Here is a 24,809-nt window from a genome sequence, read left to right as displayed (position 1 = left end):
ATATTAAAGAAAGTTTGAGCCACTGCCACTAGTTACATATCATGGATGATCAACCAAGCTTCTTTCGAATTTTGTTTTTGCTCTTGGTACATTTTTCTGTTTCAGTCTTTGGAATTTTTTCTCTTTTAGTATTTTTTTTTCTTTTCTTTTTAACCGTTTTCAAGTTCTATTTGGAGTCTTTCCCTATTTTTATTTGGTTAATGGAGAGGGTAATCAATTTGTTTTCAGACTCTAACTTTTTAAATAAATTTTACTAGGTAGTTGTTAATTTTCTTTGTAGTTTAGATTTTAGGGTACAGATATAAATATAGTTGTCAGCAAAAATTAAAAATGCTTGTTTATGTCTTTATATAATGTAATTTTTTCTTTTAATTATGCAAAAGATTCACTGTAAATATATATACTTTTTTATAATAATTTTTATTTTATTTTAACTTGTAAATATAAGAATCATGAGTTAATTACTAATAATATATTCACTTAACCAAAGTTAGTTTATTCATCAATAGTTTTTTTTTTTTTTAGGGTATTATAATTTTTTTGAAAGTTAAATCTTAGCATGCATAACTCTTCAAGTCAGGATCCAAGGCACATGATGATACCCCCTAAGCCTAAACAAAAAAGTTAGTCATGCTCTTTTTTTTCTTTTCTTTTTTATTTCCTGCATTTCAAACTTTAAAATCCCTCATTCTAAAACGAGAGTCGAATACATGATATCAAGCTTGAATGAGATATGTAATAAATTGTGTTTTCAACTACTAGTAATAGATTTTCAAATTAATTTTGTATTTCTCCGATGTTTCTCTTCTTCTTCTCATACTCGTTTATATATGAAATATTTTTTTCTTCGTGTTTCTCCTTCTCTTCATTCTCCTCCTTGAATCAATTTAAATCAATTTAAATCTAATCCAAACAATATAAGTTAGTTTAGTTGATGTTTATAAATTAGTTGGATCTTTTTTTTGATATTTATAAATTATATTATTATTCAAATGAGAACCACATATATAATTTTTTTTGTTAAAAAATTAAAAATTTAATTTTGATACACTATAAATATAAAAATAATTATTTTTTTATTAAACGTATAAATAATTCTAAAAAAATATAATTAAATGACTGTATAAAATTTTTGTTCATCCATCAAAATTAAACTTAAAGCTAAAATTATTATAGGTAAAAGTATAAATGTAACAATAAAAAAATCATACTATGTCAACATCAAACTTTTTTTATTTTATAAAGAAGAGTAAAATATTATTTCAATCCTTAATGTTTGAGCTAAATTTTGATTTGATCTCTAAGGTTTTAAATATTTAAATACTAAAAAGTTTTAAATGAGTTTCATATTGTCCCATAGTTAAATTCGACACAAACAAGTAGCATATTTAAGAGGCAATAGAATGTGTGATTTCAATATGTAAATAAAATCAATCAACTAATGATTATCAACGTAAACATTTTTCGTTAATTATTCAAGTCAAAATTTAGCACAAATTGAATATTTTAAAACTCAAGATATTTAAAACATTATGGATTAAATTAGTATTTGACTTAAAGATTAACAGACTAAAATAGTATTTTATCCTTAATAATAATAATAATAATAATAAAATATTAGAAGAACCCCTCTCTTTTATTATTTTAAGTTTATATCCTCTACTTTAGACTTTTTTTTAGTTGTATATTTAAGAATTTATTGTTGACCAATGAATTTATATATATATTTTTTGCTTTTGAGGAACAAAATAAAATGAGTGTGAAAAAAAAAAAACATCTTTTGGGTTCACCGCCACTTATTATTGGACTTGTATTTTACGCTAATGTCACACAGTAGGCTTAGATTCAACGCTAACTGGGCTTAAAAATTACGCTAACAACAGTATATTTAATGGGCTCCAATATTGGGCTTTCTCCACTACCACTCATAATTCCAGATTCCATTTCGTGTTTTCTTCACGTTCGCGCCAATTTCTCGCATTTGATTCCAGTTTCCCCTGAATGCACGGCAACCCACACGGAAAACCGCCGCCGCACCACCTTCCAACCAATGCCGCCGTCGCATTCCAAAACCCTAGGGGAAATTTTTTCGATTGTAGCAGTTGCGGAACCATGTTGATCCGTGCTCATCGTCATCATCTCCTCGCAAATTACATGTGATTCACTGATATTATACTACTTCATCAGTTCTTAAACCCTATATTTGAATAAACAATGCATTAATGGGTTCGAGCCGCAGGAACTCCTCCCTAACCTTGCAGGTAAAGAACGCAAATCTGTCTTTGTTGTGTTTCATTTTTTTTCCTCCTTGTTGATGTATTTTTTCCTCAATAACAATTTTTGTCTCGGGTATCTTATGTTGCAGTCTATGATACTGGTACGGTGGTGCCACCATTTTATCTTTTTGTTTTCAATAAAACAATCGTGATTACTGTAACCAAAAAAAGTTTTTGTCTTATTTAATAGGCCAAACTATCTAAATGAATTTGTTTGCTTGGGATATCTCTCTCTCTTATTTGTTTCAGCAGGCGAATATGTTGAAAGAACTAGAAAATGTATGGCACAACTCATCATGTATTCAATGATGATATTCAGATACTATATTGCACAACATCTGGTATTTTATTTGAAGTTTCTTTTTGTTCTGAAAACATTTAATGTCCTTATCTCAGGGGACTGCATCTGTTGTTCTGGCTGGAGTATAGCCGCTCTAAAACTCATTGGTGGTGGTGTCTTGGAGCTGGAGAAGTAAAGACATTGGTTTTTCTTACTTAATATCTACACTACGTTGTACTTTTCATTACACGGTTTTGGAAAATCTTAGTTCTTTTATATTCATATTTATTTTGTTGGGGGGTGATGCATTCGCAAATTTTAGTATATGGGTTGATACTAAATATTATTGTATTGCTATTTCAAGTTAAATGTTGCCTATGCGTTTTTTGTCAAATCTTAAAAATTCAAAGTAAAAAATACTTTGTGATTTGGTTCCTGTCTCTCTTTATTTTTGGGGCCTTCATATCATGAAGATGCTTTGTGGCAATTGGATTACACCCCTGCAAAAACGGTGGGACTCAAACTAAGGTCTCAAATTATTTACTTTTATTTTCTATTGTAAATAATTTGATTTTCCACTTATGAAATGCATTTGATAATGTGATGTCTATTGCTGGTAAGATTACTCCATTTGAGATAGTTTTATGAAGGTACATTTATTTGTGCTCAATGACTTCAATTAATTTGAAAATTTTCAATGCAGCAGAGCTAACTCTCAAGACAACGTGAATCAAGTTCCCAGTTTGGCCAAACCTACAGTATATAAGAGGTAGCTTTCTTGTTCATTTTTGCCATTTTTAGATTAAAGTGGAGACATACATACATCAGTATCCAATTCACAAAATCCCCATGGTATTGGTGCTTCGTGTTTCTTACAGATGGACAAAAAGAGGATGGACGTGGTTTTGACTTGTTTTGGTTGTTACCTCAGGTGAGGTTATTATTTAATAGCTATTAAACAAGATCCATAACTACATGGTAGATTTTCATGGGATTAATTAAACACATCATGGTCAATAAGATAAAGAAGGTAATTAGTTATCATGTATTTATCCATCTATCTATCACTTAGGAGTTAGGACGAAGTCTTTTTTCTGGCCTTCGGTGCTTCCTATACTAATTCTATATTTCAATCATATCATCACATCAAACGTGCTCAATAGAATAATGACATTATTTGTGAATCGCACAAATACATTTTAAGATTTGGATTTCGGTAAGATTACTCCATATTAGATATTTTGTGACGGTTATATCCATTTCTGCTCAGAGACTTCAATTAATTTGAGCATTTTTTTAGCAATGCTAACTATCAGAAACTCAGACACAGGAACCAAGTTCATAGTTTGTTAAATGTGCGGTATATAAGAGATGGCTTACTTGTCCAGGTTGCATTGGAAGGGCTTATAGAGTACAGAATGTACGGATTCAGGTGAGACTATACACAATGTAACTGAAAAGGTACTTGTTCTCGTAATTACGTTTGTTTAATGTATAAAGCAGGATCTCAACTCAAAAAGGATTCATGTGTAATGTGTTATCATTTGTTTTGCTTGCACACTTGCAGTGTTTTTCAATGGCTATAAGACAATACCCAACTATTTATTTACTACTCGGGAGATTTCATGGGATATGATTAAGCAAGCACATCATGGATCCAGAACACAAACCTGGTTTTATATGACCCCTTATGTATGTCCAAGTTTTAGATCTTTTATATGACCCCTTTGTTCAGATAAGTTGAGGTAATTTTTAATATATCCTCCGTGGTCATTTCTTTATCTGTTGTCTTGCCTTGTCTAATGACCATGTTGTTGTAGGTTTTCTTTTCTGTTCATACTTAATTGATGTTATGAAAGGCCAAAAGGTTTACCAAGTTCTGAGTTTCCCTTTGTCTTCATTTGCACAGATGCTCTAGCTTCAAGTCATAATATCAATAATTGAAGGTAGACTGGTTATAGTTCTAAGTAAAACGATAACATTTCAAGCCAAACTTTTGTTGCATGTTTGTAAGGAACAATAGCGGTAAGTGATCACCTTTTGAGACATTAAAAAATAAAAAATCAACCATGTAAGTTGTAAATCAAAATTAGCTATTAGTATAAAATATATGTTAGAATATAAAATACACATCGAGAATGAATGAAATAATACATATATTTATATACAAATACATAGTAGTTGATTAGTGTACAAATAACATTTTTGTAAAAATAAATACTACACATCCAAATTTTCTTTTATGAATCAAGTTCAACCAAGTTAAACAATAAAATTTGGGATAATACTAACCATAACTCATTTTTGTTATGTTAGACCAATTTGGTTGGACTTGGTTAACAAAAAGATTTAGATTGTGTAGCATGATTCTTTTGTAAAAACATACCTATATTATATTTGAATTTTCTTGTTCTAAAATGGGTAACGCTACCAAGTACTGTGCAGACAATGAAAGAGCAACTTGCATGATGAAATCCGGTTGCTATATGTAGAAAAGTGGACAGAAAGTAACAGTTTGGTTAATCGATGGGCATTATTCACAGCAGGTAAAACTTCGATCTCTCGCATTTCTTATTTACTTATTTGTGCTACATTTAACATATAATTTGTTTTTCATTCTCTTTAAGAAAACTATTTTTGAAATAAATTGTCCCCCCCCCCCCCAAACTATAAAAACTATTCTGCACATTTATAATTGAAAATTGTTTTCTCAAAGCAGGAAGTCGAGACGTCTTAAAGTGCACCCGAAAATCTTGGAAAAAAGCATTCTTGACTCAATCATTTTTTAAAATTATCTTATTGTTAGAATATTCTTAAATCTTATTTTGATAAAGCAGTATAGGAATCTAATCACAATATTTCTAAATTATCTTGTCGCTTCAGCCCTGCAACGATCATTGATTGCCGTCTGTCTCTCTTTCCACCCCCTGTTGTTCGCACTACGTCCTAGTGGTTTGCGGGATATTTGCACCGACGTAGCAACCCAGACCTGCAACAAGGAGAGTGTGTAGCCGAAAAGCCTTCTTCCCAATGGCCACATCGTAAGACGAATGTGTTTCAAGTGAGGGTCATCCTTCATGCACACCACCGAGCCGAGATACATTAATGGAGTGCAATATGGTTGAACCCTTAGGTTGTGATATGTCTGCCGTTGCAGAGAATTTATCAAACCTACCTCAAAACATATCCGACGATGTCGTCGTCGACGGTGAGAAGTCGAACAAGGTGAACAATTGTGAGCAACAAATTCTACCATGGATGTTTATTTTTCGAAAAATTCAGATTTTACGTCACAATGTAAATGAGGTGTTTGTTTCTATGATTAATGCAGTATCCAGATGTGATGGAGTTGAGATTGAACTAAATGTGTGATTGTTTTATATTGAATGGTATGATTATATCCATGGAGAATTTGCATAATATAATTAATCATTTCATGCGTATATGATTGTTTTTAAAGGTATGGTATACTTATATGCAGGAAGCATATTTTATACTTATATTTCTATATGAATGTATGCTGCCTCCATATTATATGGCATGTTTATATGTTAACCATCTTATTATATTTGTATTTGTCATGCAGATGGCCTTATATTTTATATGAATGTTGAAATAGCCTAAATTAGTTGGTATGCATTATAATGTATGGTATGCGTATATTGTTGCTACATGATGGTCATTCAATGAATTAAAAAAGTAACTATAGGGTAATGTAGGGGTTGAAATTGAGGTCTAACTTAAAGTGTATAGTAATTGTATTTACTGCATGTTAATCATGACTTACTTATATGAGTATTTTGTAATGGCATGGTATCCTTATATGATACCTGCATATTTTTTATTTATATGCTCATATGCTTTCTGCATATTATGTGGTTTGCCTACATGCTTCCTACATATTATTTTCTTATTTTTCATGCTGATGGGTTTATATGGTTATATGTGTGCTGAAATTGATGTGAATACACTAATTATGTGCTTATATGAGTTGTTTATAATAAATGATGTGCTTGTGTTCTTTATGTATGTGTAGAAAAAATGTTATGTATTTAATTTTACATGATGGCTATTGAATGAAAAAAGAAGCAACTAAAGAGTGGTGTAGACCCTTAAATAATAAATAAAATGGAATAAATAATTCTATTGGCATGATTTTTAGCTGTTGTTGTGTTTTTGGTGATTGTGTTTGAAGTTTTATTTGCATAAGTTTTAATAAGGATTTTTCCTTTTGGTTACTGTGTTTGTTTCAAAATTATAGGTCATGCAACTGTCGGATGTTACTGAGGTTAGAAGTGAAAAGATAGAGCTTGGTGACAAGGTTTTGGAATCTAGTTTAATTTTGTGTAGTCATAATTCGTATCTTTCATTTGATAAGTAATGGTAATTATTTTTTTTCGGATTAATAGAAAATGTAGTTACCAGATCATGGTTGCCTACAAGAAAACGAGATACTAAGAGTTGGAATGCGTTTTGCGCAGTTACAGATGGCTCATGACTTTTATGTTACCTATGCAAAGAAAGTAGGATTTACAACTAAGATAAGGATGACAACATATGATAAGATCACAAAGGCTCCCATTAACCAAGCTATACACTGTAATTGCGACGGTACCGCATGTCTCGTGTTAAAGCACCAACACGGAAGAATACGATTTCAGCTGCTGGGTGCAAGGCAAGGATATATGTCAAGTTTGATAAAGACATGCAAGACTGGGTTTTGTTCAAGGTTGAATTGACGCACTCACACTCTTGTTCAGCGAGAAAGACAGTGCACTACCATGAGTATAGGCAGCTGACTATGCATGCGAAGTGCGTGATCGAGGATAATGATGAGGCTGAGATTCGACCAAATATGACATTCCTTGCTTTGGCAAATGAGGCTGGAGGCCCCTCTAACTTGGGATTCTCAGAGAAGGATTTAAGAAACTATATAACGGCAAGGTTTCGAACTAGCAACGTGAATGCGGATGTCAGGAAGATGAGGAGCTACTTCATGAGAATGAAGGACATCAATCCGAACTTTTTTTACGCGGTGAAGTTGGACGAGGAGTGTAAATTTAAGAGTGCAGTATGGGTGGATGCAAGATTTAGGGCGTCGTATGAATACTACGTAGACGTTGTGTCAGTTGATAGCGCCTACAGTACAAACAGGTATGAAGTAGTTCAATTGGTGTTGTGTCCTTTATTTGTTTAAACTCTATCTAATTATGATTGCCATTTTTTATGTCTGGTTGGTTTTTTTAGTAGGTATGAATTATTGTTTACGTCGTTCGTTGGGGTCAACCACCATGGTAAGTCAACAATCCTCGGTTGTGCTTTGCTGGGGAATGAGGAAATCCAAGTTATGAGTGGGTTTTCAGCCAATGGGTAAACTGCATGGGAACTGCTCCACAACGTATCATAAGCGATCAATGTCGGTCCATTTTTCGTGCGATCAGAAATACTTTACCCGACACACGCACTAATGGTGCATCTGGCATATTATGAAGAAGTTACCGAGCAAGCTTGGGGGTGACCGCCGATACAGAGATTTGTATGATGACCTCAATGACATTATGTGGAACTCTTGGACTGAGGAGTCATTTGAGGATAACTGGTCAGAATTTATAGATGAGTACAAGTTACATAACAACACATGGCTGTCAGGTCTGTTAGTGTATGATTAATTCATGCATTTTAATTGACAATTATTTGGTATCTGATTTGTATTAATAAGTTTGGTGTAAGGTTTCTTTGCTAAAATTGGAATTCTTTATTTTCTGTAGACCTGTATGATGACCGACGCATGTGGGTCCCCATATACTTCAAGGGTGAATTTTGGGCAGCTATGATGAGTACGCAAAGGAGTGAGAGCATGTACGCATTCTACGGTGGATTCTTACACAGTAGGACTAGCTTGGTTCAATTTGTTCACGAATATGACAATGTGCTTGGAGTCAAGGAGTAGAGGGAATTGGAGGACGATGCTGCAGACTCGACGGGGGTTATTCTTTGTGCAACGAGCTCACCTATGGAGAATCAATTTCAGCAAGAGTACATTACAAGCATGTTTAGAATCCCTTGTGCACACTTCTAAACATGCTCGTAGTGTACTCTTGCTGAAACTGATTCTCCATAGGTGAGCTCGTTGCACAAGGGATAACCTTTCTCGAGTTTGCAGCATCATCCTCCAATTTCCTCCGCTTATTGACTTCAAGCACATTGTCATATTCGTGAACAAATTGAACTAAGCTAGTTCTACTGTGTAAGAATCCACCGTAGAATGCGTACATGCTCTCACTCCTTTGCGTACTCCTCATAGCTGCCCAAAATTCACCCTTGAAGTATATGGGGACCCACATGTGTCGGTCATCATACAGGTCTACAGAAAATAAAAAATCCAAATTTTAGCAAAGAAACTTTACACCAAACTTATTAATACAAATCAGATACTAAATAATTGTCAATTAAAGCACGTGAATTAATCATACACTAACAGACCTGACAGTCATGTGTTGTTATGTAACTTGTACTCATCTATAAATTCTGATCAGGTATCCTCAAATGACTCTTTAGTCCGAGAGTTCCACACAATGTCATTGAGGTCAACATACAAATCTCTGTACCGACGGTAACCCCCAAGCTTGCTCGGTAACTTCTTCGTAATATGTCAGATGCACCATCGGTGGCGTGTGTCGGGTAATGTATTTCTGATCGCACGGAAAATAGACCGACATTGATCGATTATGATACACTGTGGAGCAGTTTCCATGCAGTTCACCCATTGGCTTAAAACTCACTCATAACTTGGGATTTCCTCATTCTCCGACAAAGCACAACCAAGGAGGGTTGATTTACCATAGTGGTTGACCCCAACGAACGACACAAACGGGAATCCATGCCTACCAGAAAAATCAACCAAACATAAGAAATGCCAATCATGATTAGATAGAGTTTAAACATATAAAGGACACAACACCAATTGAACTACTTTATACCTGTTTGTACTGTAGGTGCTATCAACTGACACAACGTCCCCGTAGTATTCATACGACGCCCTACATCTTGCATTCACCCATACTGCACCCTTAAATTTACACTCCTCGTCCAACTTCACTGCGTAAAAGAAGTTCGGATTGATGTCCTTCATTCTCATGAAGTAGCTCATCATCCCCCTGACATCCGCATTAACGTTGCTAGTTCGGAGCCTTGTTATATAGTTTCTTAAATCTTTATCTGAGAATCCCAAGTTAGAGGGGCCTCCAGCCTCATTTGCCAAAGCAAGGAATGTCTTATTTGGTCAAATTCCAACGTCATCATTATCTTCAATCACACACTTCGTATGCATGGTCAGCTGCTTATACTTATGGTAGTGCACTGCCTTTCCGCTGAACAAGAGTGTGAGTGCGTCAACTCTACCTTGAACAAAATCTAGTCTTGCATGTCTTTATCAAACTTGACATATATCCTTGCCTTGTACCCAGCAGCTGAAATCGTATTCTTCTGCGATGGTGCTTTGACACGAGACCCGTGGTACCTATCGTGATTACAGTGTATAGCTTGGTTAATGGGAGCCTTTGTGATCTTGTCATATGTTATCGTCATCATCTTAGTTGCAAATCCTACTTTCTTTGCATAGGTAACATAAAAGTCATGAGCCATCTGTAACTGCGCAAACCGTATTCCAACTCTTGGTATCTTGTCTTCTTGTTGGCAACCATGATCTGGTAACTACATTTTATATTAATCCGAAAGAAAAAATAATTAACATTACTTATCAAATGAAACATGCGAATTATGACTAAACAAAATTCAACTAGATTCCAAAACCTCGTTACTAGCTCCATTTCTTCACTTCCAACCTCAGTAACATCCGATAGTTGCAGGCTTATAATTCCGAAACAAACATAGTAACCAAAAAGGAAAAAAATCCTTATTAAAACTCATGTAAATAAAACCTCAAACACAATCACCAAAAACACAGCAACAGCTAGAAATCATGCCAATAGAATTATTTTTTCCATTTTATCTATTATTTAAGGGCGTGCACCACCCTTTAGTTGCTTCTTTTTTCATTCAATAACCATCATATAGAATTAGATACATAACATCGTTTCTACACATACATGAAGAACACAAGCACATCATTCATTATAAACCACTCATATAGGCACATAATTAGTGTATTCACATCAATTTTAGCACACACATAACCATATAAACCCGTCAACATGAAAGATAAGAAAATAATATGTAGAAAGCATGTAGGCAAACCATATAATATGCAGAAAGCATATGAGCATATAAATAAAAAATATGCAGGTATCATATAAGGATACCATGCCATTACAAAACACTCATATAAGCATGTCATTATTAACATGCAGCAAATACAATTACCATACACTTTAAGTTAGACCTCGATTTCAACCCCTGCATCACCCTATAGTTACTTTTTTAATTCATTGAATGACCATCATGTAGCAACAATACATGCATACCATACATTATAATGCATATCAACTAATTAATTTAGGCTATTTCAACATTCATATAAAATACAAATATAATAGAATGGTTAGCATATAAACATGACATATAATATGCAGGCAGCATACGTTCATATAGAAATATAAGTATAAAATATACTTCCTGCATACAAATATACCATACCTTTAAAAACAATCATATACGTATGAAATGATTAATTAATTTATACAAATTCTCCATGGATATAATCATATCATTCAATATAAAACAATCACACATTTAGTTCAATCTCAACTCATACATCACATCTAGATACTGCATTAATCATAAAAACAAACACTTCATTTACATTGTGACGTAAAATCTGAATTTTTCGAAAAATAAACCTCCATGACAGAATTTGTTGCTCATAATTGCTCACCTTATTCGACTTCTCACCGTTGTCGACGACATCGCCGGATATGTTTTGAGGTTGGTTTGATAAATTCTCTGCAACGGCAGACATATCACAACCTAGGGGTTCAACCATATCGCACTCCATTAATATATCTTGGCTCGGTGGTGTGTATGAAGGATGACCCTCACTTGAAACACATTCGTCTTGCGATGTGGCCATTGGGAAGAAGGCTTTTCGGATGCGCACTCTCCTTGCTACGTCGGTGCGAAGATCCCGCAAACCATTGGGACGCAGTGCGAATAACAGGGCGGTGGAAAGAGAGGTAGACGGTAGTCAGTGATTGTGGCAGGGTTGAAGCGGCGAGATTCTCGGATTAATCGAGAGAATGGAGGTCACGCCGTCTTGAGGGAGGGAGTTCGTTGTTCTGATTCTATAACTGACGGTAATTCTAATTTGTTTCAAATTTCAAATTCGAAAGAAATCAAAATTAATTAATTACCCATAATTTAATTTCAATTAAACTCCTATTGTATGTATTGTACAATAAGAATATTGTCTCCTCATACTTTTCCATAAAAAAATTTTGAACATGTTATTTGATCGATAGTCGTCAGAATATGTCAATGTTGATGTTTACTAAATGGCGTTTGTTATTAGAGCTGATAATACTCAAATTCTATTTGTGGTATTTAATTCAATTCAACTCAATTCATTTCAGTAGGGTTGATAATTCAAATCACAACAAGTAGAATTGAGAGCGGAGCGAATAAGATTAGATGTATATTTAGGCTTAATCCAATCCAACCAATTCATACTTTTAATATATTATAGTATGTAATTAAAAATTATTATACATATATAAATAAGTTGACAGAAATTGAACTTATATTTTCTTATTTTTGTAATGGTAACATGGATTTTATTATAATTGTGTTGTTTTTAGTTTTAATATAAGATTAGTTTTAATTTAGTATATTTATGAATTATGGAATGACTAAATATTATTTTTGTTGTTTTTAATTTAGTATATTTATGAATTATAGAATGACTAAATATTATGTTTGATACTTTAATTGAAAAATCAATATGTTGTGAGCTGGGTAAATAGGATAGAATAGAATGTAAAATTTTAGAGTGTAGATAGGATTAGGTTGAGAATTTTTCAACTATAGAATTGAGTTTTTAAAGAAAAATTTAAACTTGTAAATAAAATTAGGGTGGATTATTTATTCGTTGTCAGTCTTATTTGTTATGGGGTTTAAAATTAGTGTTTAATTATAAAAAAAAGTTAAATAATTAATATTTAATATAAAAATTAATAAAATTTATTATAAAATATAAATTAAATAAAAATTAGATATCAAATAAATTACACACTAGAATTGGGTTAAATATCTAAATGTGTCGGTAGCAGCCATTGGATGGCACGTCAATTATGGTTCTGTTTATAGTTGTGCGGTTGCATTAACTCGTGCCAATGTGACAATGTCGTATCATTATCCAACGTGTTAGACACCATGCATGCACGCACCGCTATTATACGTAAACCTATTAAACGTCACCTTGAGTCGTCGAGGATGAAATCATAAAGTTAACCCAGTTAGTTATCATGCTAAGTCAAGGAGAAGAAACGGAGGGAGTAACAGTGACATGGGAGAATTTGTGGGTGACTGTTCCAAACGGAAAGAATACACTACCAATTCTGCAGGGCCTTACAGGCTATGCACAACCGGGGAGGCTTTTGGCTATAATGGGACCTTCAGGCTGTGGCAAAACCACACTTCTTGATGCCTTATCAGGTGATCATGCAATGCCATATGAAGTCATCATTGTTGCTCTAGACTCTAGAAGCGTATAAATAAGGGCTTCTTTTATTCTATTTATCTTTTTGGAGACTAAATTATTAACGGAACAAAATTTAAGGACTGTTTTGACTACTTGTTTGAGAGGCTTTAATTTTGTCTTTTGAAGGACTAATAAGATAATAAAAAATAATATTTGTATATTAAAATCAATTATCAAAATCAACTACTTGTAATGTATACTATATTTAATATTTTGATATATATTCTATCTTGTTGGCTGATTTTAGTATATACTTAACATAGTCGTAATATAATATTGCAGGTCTTCGTTAAATAATTAAAACGAGATTTTACTTTATTTTTTGCAATTTTATTTTTCAGGAAGATTGAGCTCAAACATAAAGCAGAAAGGGAATATTCTAATAAATGGCCATAAACAAGAACTGGCTTATGGAATATCAGTAAGAAATATGTCCAAAAGTTCTAAATCCTTAAAAACAAAAAATAAATAAATAAATAGAGGAACATTTAAGAAATGAGTTTTGTTGTGATGTTAGGGATATGTAACACAAGACGATGCTTTGCTGTCAACTTTAACAGCTGGGGAAACTTTATACTACTCAGCACAGCTTCAATTTCCTGATTCCATGCCCATATCAGAGAAGAAGGAAAGAGCTGATGTAACTATCAGGGAAATGGGTCTGCAAAACGCCATTCACACAAGGGTTGGAGGCTGGAGTTCTAAGGGTCTCAGTGGGGGACAGAAAAGGAGACTCAGCATTTGCATTGAGATCTTAACACGCCCAAGACTCCTGTTTCTTGATGAACCAACAAGTGGACTTGATAGTGCGGCCTCCTATTATGTCATGAGAAGAATTGCTAACCTTGTTCAGAAAGATGGCATTCAAAGGACTGTTGTTGCATCAATTCATCAACCTAGCAGTGAAGTTTTTGAACTCTTCCATGACCTTTGTCTTCTGTCTTCTGGTGAAAATGTATATTTTGGTCCTGCTTCTGATGCTAATCAGGTTTGGAACTAAAACTTCTACCAAGAAGCACATAGTTACATAACAATTAATACATTTTTTGTTTTGTAAAGCAGTTTTTTGCTTTGAATGGTTTTCCTTGTCCGACACTCCATAATCCTTCTGATCATTACTTAAGGGTCATAAACAAAGATTTTGAACAGGTATGCAGAATTTGTGAATTCGATGCAACATGTTAATTCTTTTGCTTAAAAAAATGTACTTGAACACTTTGTGAATTTTTGTGATTGCTTTCATCAGGAAGCTGAAGAAGGCTTTGGTAGCAGAGTAACTGCAGAGAAAGCTGTTAGTATCCTTGTGAAGTCTTATAGCTTGTCTCAGATTAAGAACAAAGTTTATACAGAAGTGGCAAACATAAATCAACGTGTGAGGTTTATGTCAGATTCCTCAAAAAGAAGAATTTCCCACGCACAGATTCAAAAGACTAATAATAATTTTTTGCATTAGGATTTTGGTGCAGTAGAAAAGAAGAGGGACCATGCTGCGTTCCTGATTCAGTGCCTTGTTCTTATAAGAAGATCTGCACTGCATTATTTCCGCGACTTAAGCAATTACTGGCTGCGCCTTACTGTGTTTATTGCTATAGCTCTAAGCTTGGGCTCTATCTACTATGATATTGGCTTTGGTGTTGGATCTATTCAGGTAAACACAGGAAATTAAAGCCATAAGATATCCGTTAATTATAGCTTTCAATAATCAAGGTTAATGAGTGGTAATACTGTTTTTGTCATGCACTTGCTTCAGGCCAGAGGATCTCTGCTTGCTTTCTTAAGTTGTCTTTTGTCTTTCATGACACTCGTTGGTGGATTTGCTCCGCTACTAGAGGAAATCAAGGTCCTTATTTAAATGTTAATGGAACTTTCTCCTAGTTTCACTTTGCAATTGAGTAACTTTCTTCTTTACTCTGTGTGTATTAATAGACATTATATATAATAAACATGAAATTTTCCTTTGGGTGGTGTTAGGTATTTGAAAGAGAGAGATTGAATGGACACTATGATGTTACAGCATTTCTCATAGGGAACACATTTTCTGCTGTTCCATACATGCTACTAGTAACTCTGGCTCCGGGACTAATATCCTATTACCTTTGTGGACTGCAAAAAGGACCAGAACACTTGGTATACTTTGTATCAGTGCTATTTGCCATAGTTATGTGGGTTGAGAGCCTCATGCTTGTTGTGGGAAGTGTCTCCCCTAACTTTGTTATAGGCATGTTGATTTCTGGTGGAATTCAAGGAATCATGACCCTAGTTGGTGGATTCTATAGGTTACCAAATGATCTTCCAAAACCCTTATGGAAATACCCTCTGTATTATGTGTCTTTTCAAAAGTATGGACTCCAAGGATTATTCAAGAATGAATTTCAAGGCTTAACATTTATGATGGGCCAAGATGGAGGTGCTAAGAATAACATAAACATTAGTGGTGGGGAAATTCTAATAAAGACATGGCACGTGGAAATGGGACATTCTAAGTGGGTTGATCTTGGAATCTTTTTTGTAATGATTGTTGTGTATAGAATGCTGTTCTTGGCAATCACTAAGAGCAAGGTGAAGTTGAGGCCTGCATCTATTTGCTGCTTTCACTAGAGTACAGAGGCCTGAATATATAAATGAATAGAGACCATAATTGTACCTTTAAATTGGGGTGTAATTCAAACACTCAATTGAATTTAAAGATGAAGAAATAGCAAATGTAAAAATGTATTAACTATGATTGAATCCACCACAGCAAAAATTCAATATCTGCAGGTATTTCAATTGCAATCTCTTGGAACTTTATCTGCCAATCTTCTTTTTGCGAACTCATGAATTTTATGGTTTAGTTGAAATGCAACTACTTTTAGCTGAGTTTTTTAACCAATCCCTTTGAATTGAGTAATTAGAATCTTTGATTGCACAGTTTCAACTTTCAAGCTAACAGTTTCTATTTCCATTTTTTTTTTCTGGAATGCCTTTTGCAATATTGGGTTAGAGGGGGGTTTTCTTGGGGGAAAAAGTTTTAAAGTAAGAGATTGGTAAACTAAAAAAATAAGGAATTAATTATTATTAAATTTATAAATTTTATAATATATTAATATTTTAATTTAATAGTGATTGAATATTTATTTTCTCATTTTACCACTTTAATTAGAGGAGCTTAATCCTTCTGCATTAACCCATTTTCTTTATGACATTTCCTTTGGTTATGAGGTCATACATGTCTTATTTGAGTTTTAGTCAAGTGTTGTAATTTTTAATTGAAGAGTTTGCCTTTAACTTTATTATATTTTAGATTTCACATTAAAGAATGCAGGGTATATCTAATTTTCTTAAGTCTCTGTAATAAGTATATATTTTAAAACGTTAATGGGAAGAAGTGAAGAAATATTATTTGTTGACTTATCTAAACGATTTTATGTAATGCCTTATACTTTTATAATATTGTAGATTATACATACGGTGAGTTCTACCGTATAGAATAAAGATTCTTTCTACATTTATAGAAAGACACATGTCAAATATTAGAAGAGAGTAAAAAATTATACACGCAAAATTAGACAGCATATTCTACAAAATTAGGTTCTACTAATTTATAGGTTTGCAGTTTAGTTAGTCCTATAATAAAATGTTATGTGTTAAGTAGATGCTGATCCATATTAATTATCATATTAATTATTCAATTGTATTTATTAATTTATTTATGTATTTTTTTAGTAGGTGTAAATATTTATTATATCTTTTTTAAGTCATAAAAAAAAAGAATATTTTAAAAAAGCCATTAAAAAAATTACAAGAATAATACGCAAATTCAATGCACATTCACATTCATATTAGTTATTGAATAGCCCTTATTAATTTTTATTAGGTCAAAATCATTTAAATATTTTTAACACTCAACATAAATATATCTTAAATTCAACAAAAATATAAAACTTATACCTATTCTACTATTCCTTTCACAAAATTAAAAATTAAAAGTAACAAATACCTCCTAAGTAAGGAGTAAAATAGGAACTTATTACGATCATGCTTTCATGTACTTGTAGATAAATTTAAAGCATCAAACATCAAAATTTAAATAACTTAATGCATTTAAATTATGATTTTTTTAAATATGAATGTAAATGTACTTTTTTTTTATTTTTTTTTTGTACATGACAAAATAAAAGTATGTATTTTCTGTCATAGTCCTGCAAACAGTGACGGACCCATAAAATTTTAAGAGCGAGGACAAAAATATATATCTTAAAATAAATTTTGTTAAATATTGTTAATTATATTAAAAATATAATAGAGATATAAAATTTAAAAAGAGTTAGTAAACACTTTTATTTTTAAAATACTATTTATTATATATAATTTATAAAAAAATATTTTTTATTTCTAAAATTTAAACTTAAAACATGTCTGTTCTTTACTAACTCTTTTTAAATTTTATATTTCTATTATATTTTTAATATAATTAACAATGTTTAACAAAATTTATTTTAAGATATATATTTTTGTCCTCGTTCTTAAAATTTTCTGAGTCTGTCACTGTTTGCAGAACTATAACAGAAAATGCATACTTTTATTTTGTCATATACAAAAAAAATAAAAAAAATTTACATTTCCGTGACATTCATATTTAAAAAATCATAACTTAAATGCATTAAGTTATTTAAATTTTAATGTTTGATGATTTAAATTTATCTACAAATACATGAAAGCATGATTGTAATAAATTCCTATTTTACTCCTTACTTATGAGGTATTTGTTACTTTTAATTTTTAATTTTGTAAAAGAAATAGTCGAATAGGTATAAGCTTCATATTTTTGTTGAATTTAAGATATATTTATGTTGAGTGTTAAAAATATTTAAATAATTTTGACCTAATAAAAATTAATAAGGGCTATTCAATAACTAATATGTACGTGAATGTGCATTGAATTTGCGTATTATTCTTGTATTTTTTAATGGCTTTTTTAAAATATTTCTTTTTTTTATGACTTAAAAAAGATATAATAAATATCTACCCCTACTAAAAAAATGCATAAATAAATTAATAAATACAATTGAATAATTAATATGATAATTAATATGAATCAACATCTACTTAACACATAGAATATTTTATTGTAGGACTAACTAAACTGCAAACTTATAAATTAGTGGGACCCAATTTTATAGAATATACTATCTAGTTTTGTGTGCATAGTTTCTTACCCCTCGTCTAATGTCGACATGTGTCTTTCTATAAGTGTAAAAAAAATTTTTATTCTACATGGTAGAACTGACCTATACATTATAGATGTAACGTAGTTTAGTGCTAGCATAAAGTGTAATATTTGTAGAATTCAAATATGATATGAAGATATTCCATGTAAAATTTATTTCTTAATTAATTTATTTAAAAAAATCTACTATAAATCTATAATATTACATATATAGTTCGGAGGTTAATATTTAATGTCAAACTAAATAACACTATAAAACTACGACATGCAAATAAGTAACCAAAACTTTTTCTTAGAGAAATGAGTAACCAATTAAATGAATCAAAGTTATTATTTTTGTTTAATAATAATAATTCAAACTAAATAACTATAAAACTACGATATGCAAATAAGTAACCAATTGAATGAATCAAAGTTATTATTTTTGTTTCTACGAATAAGAATTGAAACGGAAAGGTTATCGTAAAAATTAGAATTTAATGTTAAAAATTAGAATTTAATATTTGATTCTTTTTTTCAGCTAAATAAAAAGATAAGCTTGGGGTTTTTTTGGACTTGAAGATTGGGCTTAAATTTAGATTCAAAGCTAACTGGGCTTAAAATTTACGCAGACTACAATATATAATGGGCTGTATACTGGGCTTCCTTCACCATCGGACTCTTCCTTCTTCCTCATTTCTGGTCTCTCCATACACTCCTCCTCCGCTCACCCACTCCAACTTTTTTTTTTCGGGTTCGAGTCAATCTTCCTTTTACGTTTTTTTTTTTTGTTCGGGTTCGCGCCAATGTCTCACATTCGATTCTAGTTTCCCGCGAATGTACGGCAACCTACACGAAAACCGCCCAGCACCACCACCCTCCGACCAATCCTGCCGTTGCATTCCAAAACCCTAGGGGAAATTTTTGCCATCATAGCAGCTGTGAGACGAAGTTGCTACCTGCTCATCATCGTCTTCCAATTATATGTGGTTCACCGATACTTTACTACTTAATTTCTAATTGGATTGCATCTTTGATTTCATCTGTTCTTAAAACCCTAGCTTTGAATCAACAATGCGTCAGTGGGTTTGAGTCGCTGGAACTCCTCCCAAACCTCACGGGTAAGAACACAAATCTGTCTGTATTGTTTTTGACATTCCCCCCGCTCTCTTTGTTGATGCATTGTTTCCTTAGTAACAATTGTTGTCTTAGTGGACCAAAGGTGATGGTGGCTTTGCGAATAAGGTGTTCCCATTAACGCCGCTGTCTATAAGACTGGTACGGTGGTGTGACTGGTGTCACGCGTTTTATCTTTTTGTTTTCAACAAAAAAATTGTGATTTTATTGCTGTAACAATAAAATAAAATAACAAAATAAATTGTTTTTGCTTTGTTCATAGAATCATAGGCCAAGCTATACTCAATAGTGACAAAACAAAACTGCGAGGCCTGGGGAATAGTGGTAATGGAAGTTACAGTTATAGGTTGTTGGTATTTTGTTTACTTGGGATATGACATCCTCCTCAAGTAATGTTAGGGTACTTGATGTACCAGTGGTCACTTGAAGAGGATTTAAATCGCTGGGAAGCAGTTATTAGGCTGCAGGTAAAATATGTCTTGGTGATTTTAGACAGTATATGGACCATACATCTGGCAAGGAGTAAAATCTTATGTAGCCATTAACCCATTCAATAGATTTGCTAAGTTGAACATTTGGGTTTTGGGTAATGTAACTTGTAAATGAATTGCAATTTGGAAGCTTTTGCAGTTTTCTGCTTAAAACAATCAGCCATTGGTGCTTGCGAAGATTAGTTCTAGTATATTAGTTGGATAGATAAATTCAACATTTGTTAATACAAGGCTTTGTTTCTGGTGAGTTCTGGCCGTAATCTAGCATGCGGGTGGTTCTTGCGTATATTATTTCTTCATCATTCTTACAAGGATATATTTTGTTGACAATTAGGTCCTCCAATGTTATGTTTTTCAGGTATATTTTATCAACCCTATGTGGTCAGTTAAGTCAGTGATGTGGTTGTTAGTGATAAGTAGATTATGATTTATCACTAGTTCACTACAGCATTGTCAAAATGTGGTTGTTAAGTGACACAAGTCCTCTATGCCAGTTAAGTTTTAGCTTCTTTTTTTCTTTTCTTTTTCCTACATGTTAATTTTCTGCTAATCATTATTCCAAAATCACAAGTTCACAACTGCATACAGAATTATATACACATTCTATTGTCAGCATCCATACCCACAGTTGTAATATTTAGAATACACACAAAAAAAAAAAGAAGGAAAAGAAAGAAAAAAAGGGGGGGGGGTTTAAATTACGCACACCAAATAAAACTTACTTTTTGATGAATGCACTCTATTAGTTTCAAGCTCAACCTTCATAAAGTGCAGCCACCAAAAACTAATTGAAGTGAAAACAATCCAATACAGTACCCCTTATATCTAGGTTAAAAATAAGTAAATTAATGAGAATCACACCCCATAATATTAGTCAAACAAATTGCCAAGTGCATTTCTCTTTGCACATGCAACAAGGTGCAACTCCTTTTGATGATCTTGCCTTTGAGGAATATTGTCTTGGTCAGATGGAACTATTGACTCAGTCCCTACAATCACTCCTTGCTTTTTCAAGTGTTCCAATTTATCTTGTAAGAGATAAATCAATCCTATGATAGAGACTTGAGCTGTGAAAAGGATAGTCCAAAACCTTGTGCTTTTCAATGTTCTCCTATGGAAAGCTTCTAAACCTGTGAATATGTTGATGATCCCCACAAGAGAAACTATTGTTCCAAGTATCCAATGCACGAAGTACCAGTAACTCCTCTCTTTCTTTCCTCTGCAAAATCAAGTTACAAATTTTGGACCTATGAGATTAGAGCAAAGTGCACCTAGAAATGTATAAAAATGAGTGCCTCTACGAGGCATTTTTTTTGTTTTTTTTTTTATTTTCTAATTTGGATTAGTGAGTTGCTTTATGAAATGAAATACAAATATATTTGATGAATTGAACACCTTTGAGGTCTAAAAAATCCAATGAAGGCTTGCATCAAAATTGCAGCATAAAGTGCTAGACCTAATCTTTGATGGTTGTTGTCAAATGAGTTCTCAAACTTTTTCAATGATATGGCAGCTCCAACTGTGGCAAGAAGCACTGAAAGCATCTGTTAGAAGCAATGTTAGACTCTGCACATTGTGGTTACAAAGGTAAATAAAATAAAAATTAAAAAAGGGGGTCATATCAGAATACATAATGCTGCATTTGAAACAAAGATTAGGGTGGGAAGAGACACAGTGACTAGTGTCATTCTTTTTTAAATGAACACTTGTATTTTAGTCTTCCTATGCTTTTGTATTTTGTATCCATAGAACAAACATAACCTACGAAGCAAAAAACTCAAAGCGACTTTTTAAATATATACTAGCTTTTAATTGAATCAAAGTTGTGGTCTACAAGAAAATAAATCAAATATAAAAAAGGTTTGAGTTTGGACACTCCACTACTAAAGCTAAAGTAAGTAATGATTATGTTGCAACCAAAAGATCAAGATTTCAATGATTACACCAGTGAACTTTCAAGAAGCATCCTATATACTCCACTAACTAAAAATAATAATAAATCTACCACCACTAGTTTAATCTCTAACGACTTAACATAATAATCAATAGTTTAGGGAATTAAAATTAAAATGATTAGTTTTAATTTTATTTTTTTTTTTACAAGAAAAATTAGAAGACATGTGTGACCTGAAAAACAACATGGAGATAGAAAAGGAATCTACTCCTTCTTGATCCAGGTTCTGCTTTACATGACCCTCTAATGGTAAGAATCCCAAGAGGCATCAAGAACCCCATTGAAGCCCATAGGAGTAATCCATGAAGTGCAATATCAGTTGTTTTCTGATGATTTATCTGCTATAATAACTGAAAGTAGTTAAAATCAAAATTCAAAACTCATAAACCTGGATCTCTTAACATTTGAATACTGCATATCATGTTTTCTCAGTACAAAAGAGAGATAAGGGTATGTAGTTTTATATCTGGTGTAGCATAAAGAGTTAGAGGCATTAAGAAAGAATATACAAGATGAAGAAAAAAAAATAAAGAAAACTTGAATCTGATTTGTGTACCCTGGAAACTTTGTTCTCTCTTGTGCTTTTGTGACTGCCAAATTTATTTACCTCCTCAAATGCTATGGTGCATTCAGTGAATGGAAGATGAATAACATAAAATGAAACAATAACAATAATAAAGTAAAATGGCTTGAAAGAAATATGCATTCTCCCAAATAGCAAGACAAATCTGTACAAATCACCACTCTGTAACTACCCTTTTCTCTCTATCACTATTTTTGAGTATTTGAAGGTAAAGATGGTTGAGGATATGATTGTTCTTGGGGATGTCAAAGAGAGCTTTATAAATGCGTTGAAGGGACTACTACTGCCTCTACTTTTGGTATAATTATAAAGAATAAGCTTAAAAAAGTGATGATACATTATGCAATGTGAATATACTAATTGATGGCCATCATGGTATATTTGCTATAAACTCAACGAGTTAGTACAACATAGGTTGGTTTAATGTAAAGATTAGCTTTTACTAGGAAGAAAGTAAAGTTCTTATGGTTTAGTGGGACATATTTAATTTACTTTACATCAATTTCAAGGGTGGGGTTGGTTGACATTGGGATATACAATGTTATGGAGGTGTTGAAAAATGACAAAAACAAATATGTCAAAATCCTCTAGATGCTTGTGGGGCTTTGGTTTGAGGTGGACAGTTCGTGAGGTTACTAAAGTGGATAAAATTAAGATATAATTAAGTTAGTTTTAATATTATATGAGAATCATGTATTAATTTGTCTATCACATGAATTCGACTAGAATTCATCAATTAAGTAGGAAATGATGAATAAATTTACTAATATTTTGTATAAAATAAAATAAGTCCACATAATATAACTTATGAGTAATTGCACATGATGTAGTTTAACTTATTTGAACTCCATGAATACTGTTCAAAGTTTAGTCTAGGGAATTATCATTTAATTTTCATCAATCTATCTCGGTTTATTCTCTTGCTGAGGAACACAGCTATAGTTTAGAGGAGAGTATCAGGAATCCGAGATCTGCTCTCACAAATCAATGCTCCAAGTACTTATACCATAATGCAATTGATTTCCTATGTACAAATTACTTTGATTTCAACAGCATTTAAGTGAGCAACAAAGTTATATTTATTAGGATTTATTTGTATACTATATCTGATAAACAACAAAGATAGAGAGCAGAGACAAACAGAGATAGTAGCAGATATAAGACAAACCAGTTAATATTCGCACATGGGTCGGATAAAGCCGAGTTTGATGGGACCAAATCTGACTCGAAATATACACCGGGTCTATTTATTAGACCCGAACTCGACCCTAAATCCGATGAGACCAATACACTTTCGGGTCACAATTATACCGGGTGAAAACCGGACCGTTAACATTACATTACATTGATACCTTTTTGTAAGTTAGCATGTAAAAATATCCAAATTTCCAAGACTCGAACCATTATTTAACATGGTAAAATTCACTTAGAAAAATATAACAAGAACCAACCCTTCTTTAAAATTAAAGCATAATCATAATCAATACTAAAGCAAAACTACAATCAATACTAATATTGTCTAATAATACCAAATATTTAAATCAATACAAATAACACAATATTATGCATTAGTCTAAAGTCTTATGCATTCTAAACATAAAACATTAACTTATAGTCTTATAATGACTAATAACACAAAATATTAAGGTTTACAATACTTAAATTCCACATAAGAATAGTCATGATCCATCACTAATAATACAAAATATTAATTGTGTATGATGACCAGGCCACCAGACCGACTTCGGGTGACCCGAGCTATGGCCCGGACCCGATCCGAAGTAATGACCGGGTCTATTTTTGAGACCCTTACCCGACCCTAAACCCGATGAAATCACACCAAATTAGCCCCTAAAGTGTTCGGGACTGGGTCGGGCCTTCGGACCGGGGCGGGTCTGTGCACTCCTAAAAGACAACAAGATTCTCAATAAAAAAGAATTTATCAATCTTAATTGGCTTTTAATGGATAAATCAACAGTTTAACATGTCATATACGTTTATTTCGTTAATACGGAGAAAAAATATTGATACAGAGATTAATCAGTTTCGTAAAAGTAAATATCAAATTTCAAAAAGGATAATTTTTTTTGTTAAAGACATCGTTATCTTTTAAGATAATTATCAGAAATCGTTTAGCGTTTTTTCTCTTAAAAAAGTATCCTATTTTTTCTCTTTTTCCATAATGA

General features: G+C 32.4%; 4 protein-coding genes across 7 annotated transcripts; 2 read left to right on the top strand and 2 right to left on the bottom strand.

The window, feature by feature from the left end:
- Nucleotides 1-1,920: 1,920 nt before the first annotated feature.
- Nucleotides 1,921-7,710, top strand: LOC112792380 (uncharacterized). 3 transcript variants are annotated; one of them, XM_072212875.1, is made up of 12 exons: nucleotides 1,921-2,261; nucleotides 2,673-2,748; nucleotides 3,030-3,084; nucleotides 3,263-3,325; nucleotides 3,435-3,487; nucleotides 3,945-4,017; nucleotides 4,124-4,301; nucleotides 4,466-4,581; nucleotides 5,002-5,102; nucleotides 5,440-5,781; nucleotides 6,818-6,877; nucleotides 7,038-7,710. In XM_072212875.1, exons 10-12 carry the CDS (start codon nucleotides 5,662-5,664, stop codon nucleotides 7,293-7,295), a joined length of 438 nt encoding a protein of 145 aa, XP_072068976.1. In that variant the 5' UTR covers nucleotides 1,921-2,261; nucleotides 2,673-2,748; nucleotides 3,030-3,084; nucleotides 3,263-3,325; nucleotides 3,435-3,487; nucleotides 3,945-4,017; nucleotides 4,124-4,301; nucleotides 4,466-4,581; nucleotides 5,002-5,102; nucleotides 5,440-5,661; the 3' UTR covers nucleotides 7,296-7,710. The 3 variants fall into 3 exon arrangements, 2 of the variants coding, with proteins under 2 accessions (XP_072068976.1, XP_072068978.1); XM_072212877.1 differs by having other exon boundaries at nucleotides 2,673-3,084; nucleotides 3,260-3,325; nucleotides 3,945-3,988; XR_011870082.1 differs by lacking the exons at nucleotides 6,818-6,877; nucleotides 7,038-7,710 and having other exon boundaries at nucleotides 1,959-2,261; nucleotides 3,260-3,325; nucleotides 5,440-5,999.
- Nucleotides 7,711-8,609: 899 nt separating this feature from the next.
- Nucleotides 8,610-11,644, bottom strand: LOC140177783 (protein FAR1-RELATED SEQUENCE 5-like). Its single transcript, XM_072210953.1, has 6 exons — nucleotides 11,450-11,644; nucleotides 11,188-11,190; nucleotides 10,012-10,269; nucleotides 9,537-9,829; nucleotides 9,346-9,440; nucleotides 8,610-8,920 (listed from the first exon to the last, which is right to left on the bottom strand). The coding sequence occupies exons 1-6, from the start codon at nucleotides 11,642-11,644 to the stop codon at nucleotides 8,610-8,612; spliced, it is 1,155 nt and encodes a 384-aa protein (XP_072067054.1).
- Nucleotides 11,645-12,843: 1,199 nt separating this feature from the next.
- On the top strand, nucleotides 12,844-16,045 carry LOC112792379 (ABC transporter G family member 1). Its single transcript, XM_025835594.3, has 8 exons — nucleotides 12,844-13,224; nucleotides 13,612-13,691; nucleotides 13,788-14,258; nucleotides 14,333-14,419; nucleotides 14,517-14,642; nucleotides 14,724-14,918; nucleotides 15,021-15,110; nucleotides 15,242-16,045. Exons 1-8 carry the CDS (start codon nucleotides 13,035-13,037, stop codon nucleotides 15,866-15,868), a joined length of 1,866 nt encoding a protein of 621 aa, XP_025691379.1. The 5' UTR covers nucleotides 12,844-13,034; the 3' UTR covers nucleotides 15,869-16,045.
- Nucleotides 16,046-20,660: 4,615 nt separating this feature from the next.
- On the bottom strand, nucleotides 20,661-23,081 carry LOC112792378 (cytochrome b561 domain-containing protein At4g18260). 2 transcript variants are annotated; one of them, XM_072212874.1, is made up of 4 exons: nucleotides 22,597-23,081; nucleotides 22,214-22,381; nucleotides 21,482-21,630; nucleotides 20,661-21,305 (listed from the first exon to the last, which is right to left on the bottom strand). In XM_072212874.1, the coding sequence occupies exons 1-4, from the start codon at nucleotides 22,744-22,746 to the stop codon at nucleotides 20,957-20,959; spliced, it is 816 nt and encodes a 271-aa protein (XP_072068975.1). In that variant the 5' UTR covers nucleotides 22,747-23,081; the 3' UTR covers nucleotides 20,661-20,956. The 2 variants fall into 2 exon arrangements, with proteins under 2 accessions (XP_072068975.1, XP_025691378.1); XM_025835593.3 differs by having other exon boundaries at nucleotides 22,214-22,378; nucleotides 22,597-23,076.
- Nucleotides 23,082-24,809: the final 1,728 nt, after the last annotated feature.

The sequence above is a fragment of the Arachis hypogaea genome, chromosome 13, assembly GCF_003086295.3.
Source record: "Arachis hypogaea cultivar Tifrunner chromosome 13, arahy.Tifrunner.gnm2.J5K5, whole genome shotgun sequence".
NCBI classification, from domain to species: domain Eukaryota; kingdom Viridiplantae; phylum Streptophyta; class Magnoliopsida; order Fabales; family Fabaceae; genus Arachis; species Arachis hypogaea.
Note: the sequence above shows the minus strand (reverse complement) of the source record. Positions and strands in the feature narration are given on the sequence as shown.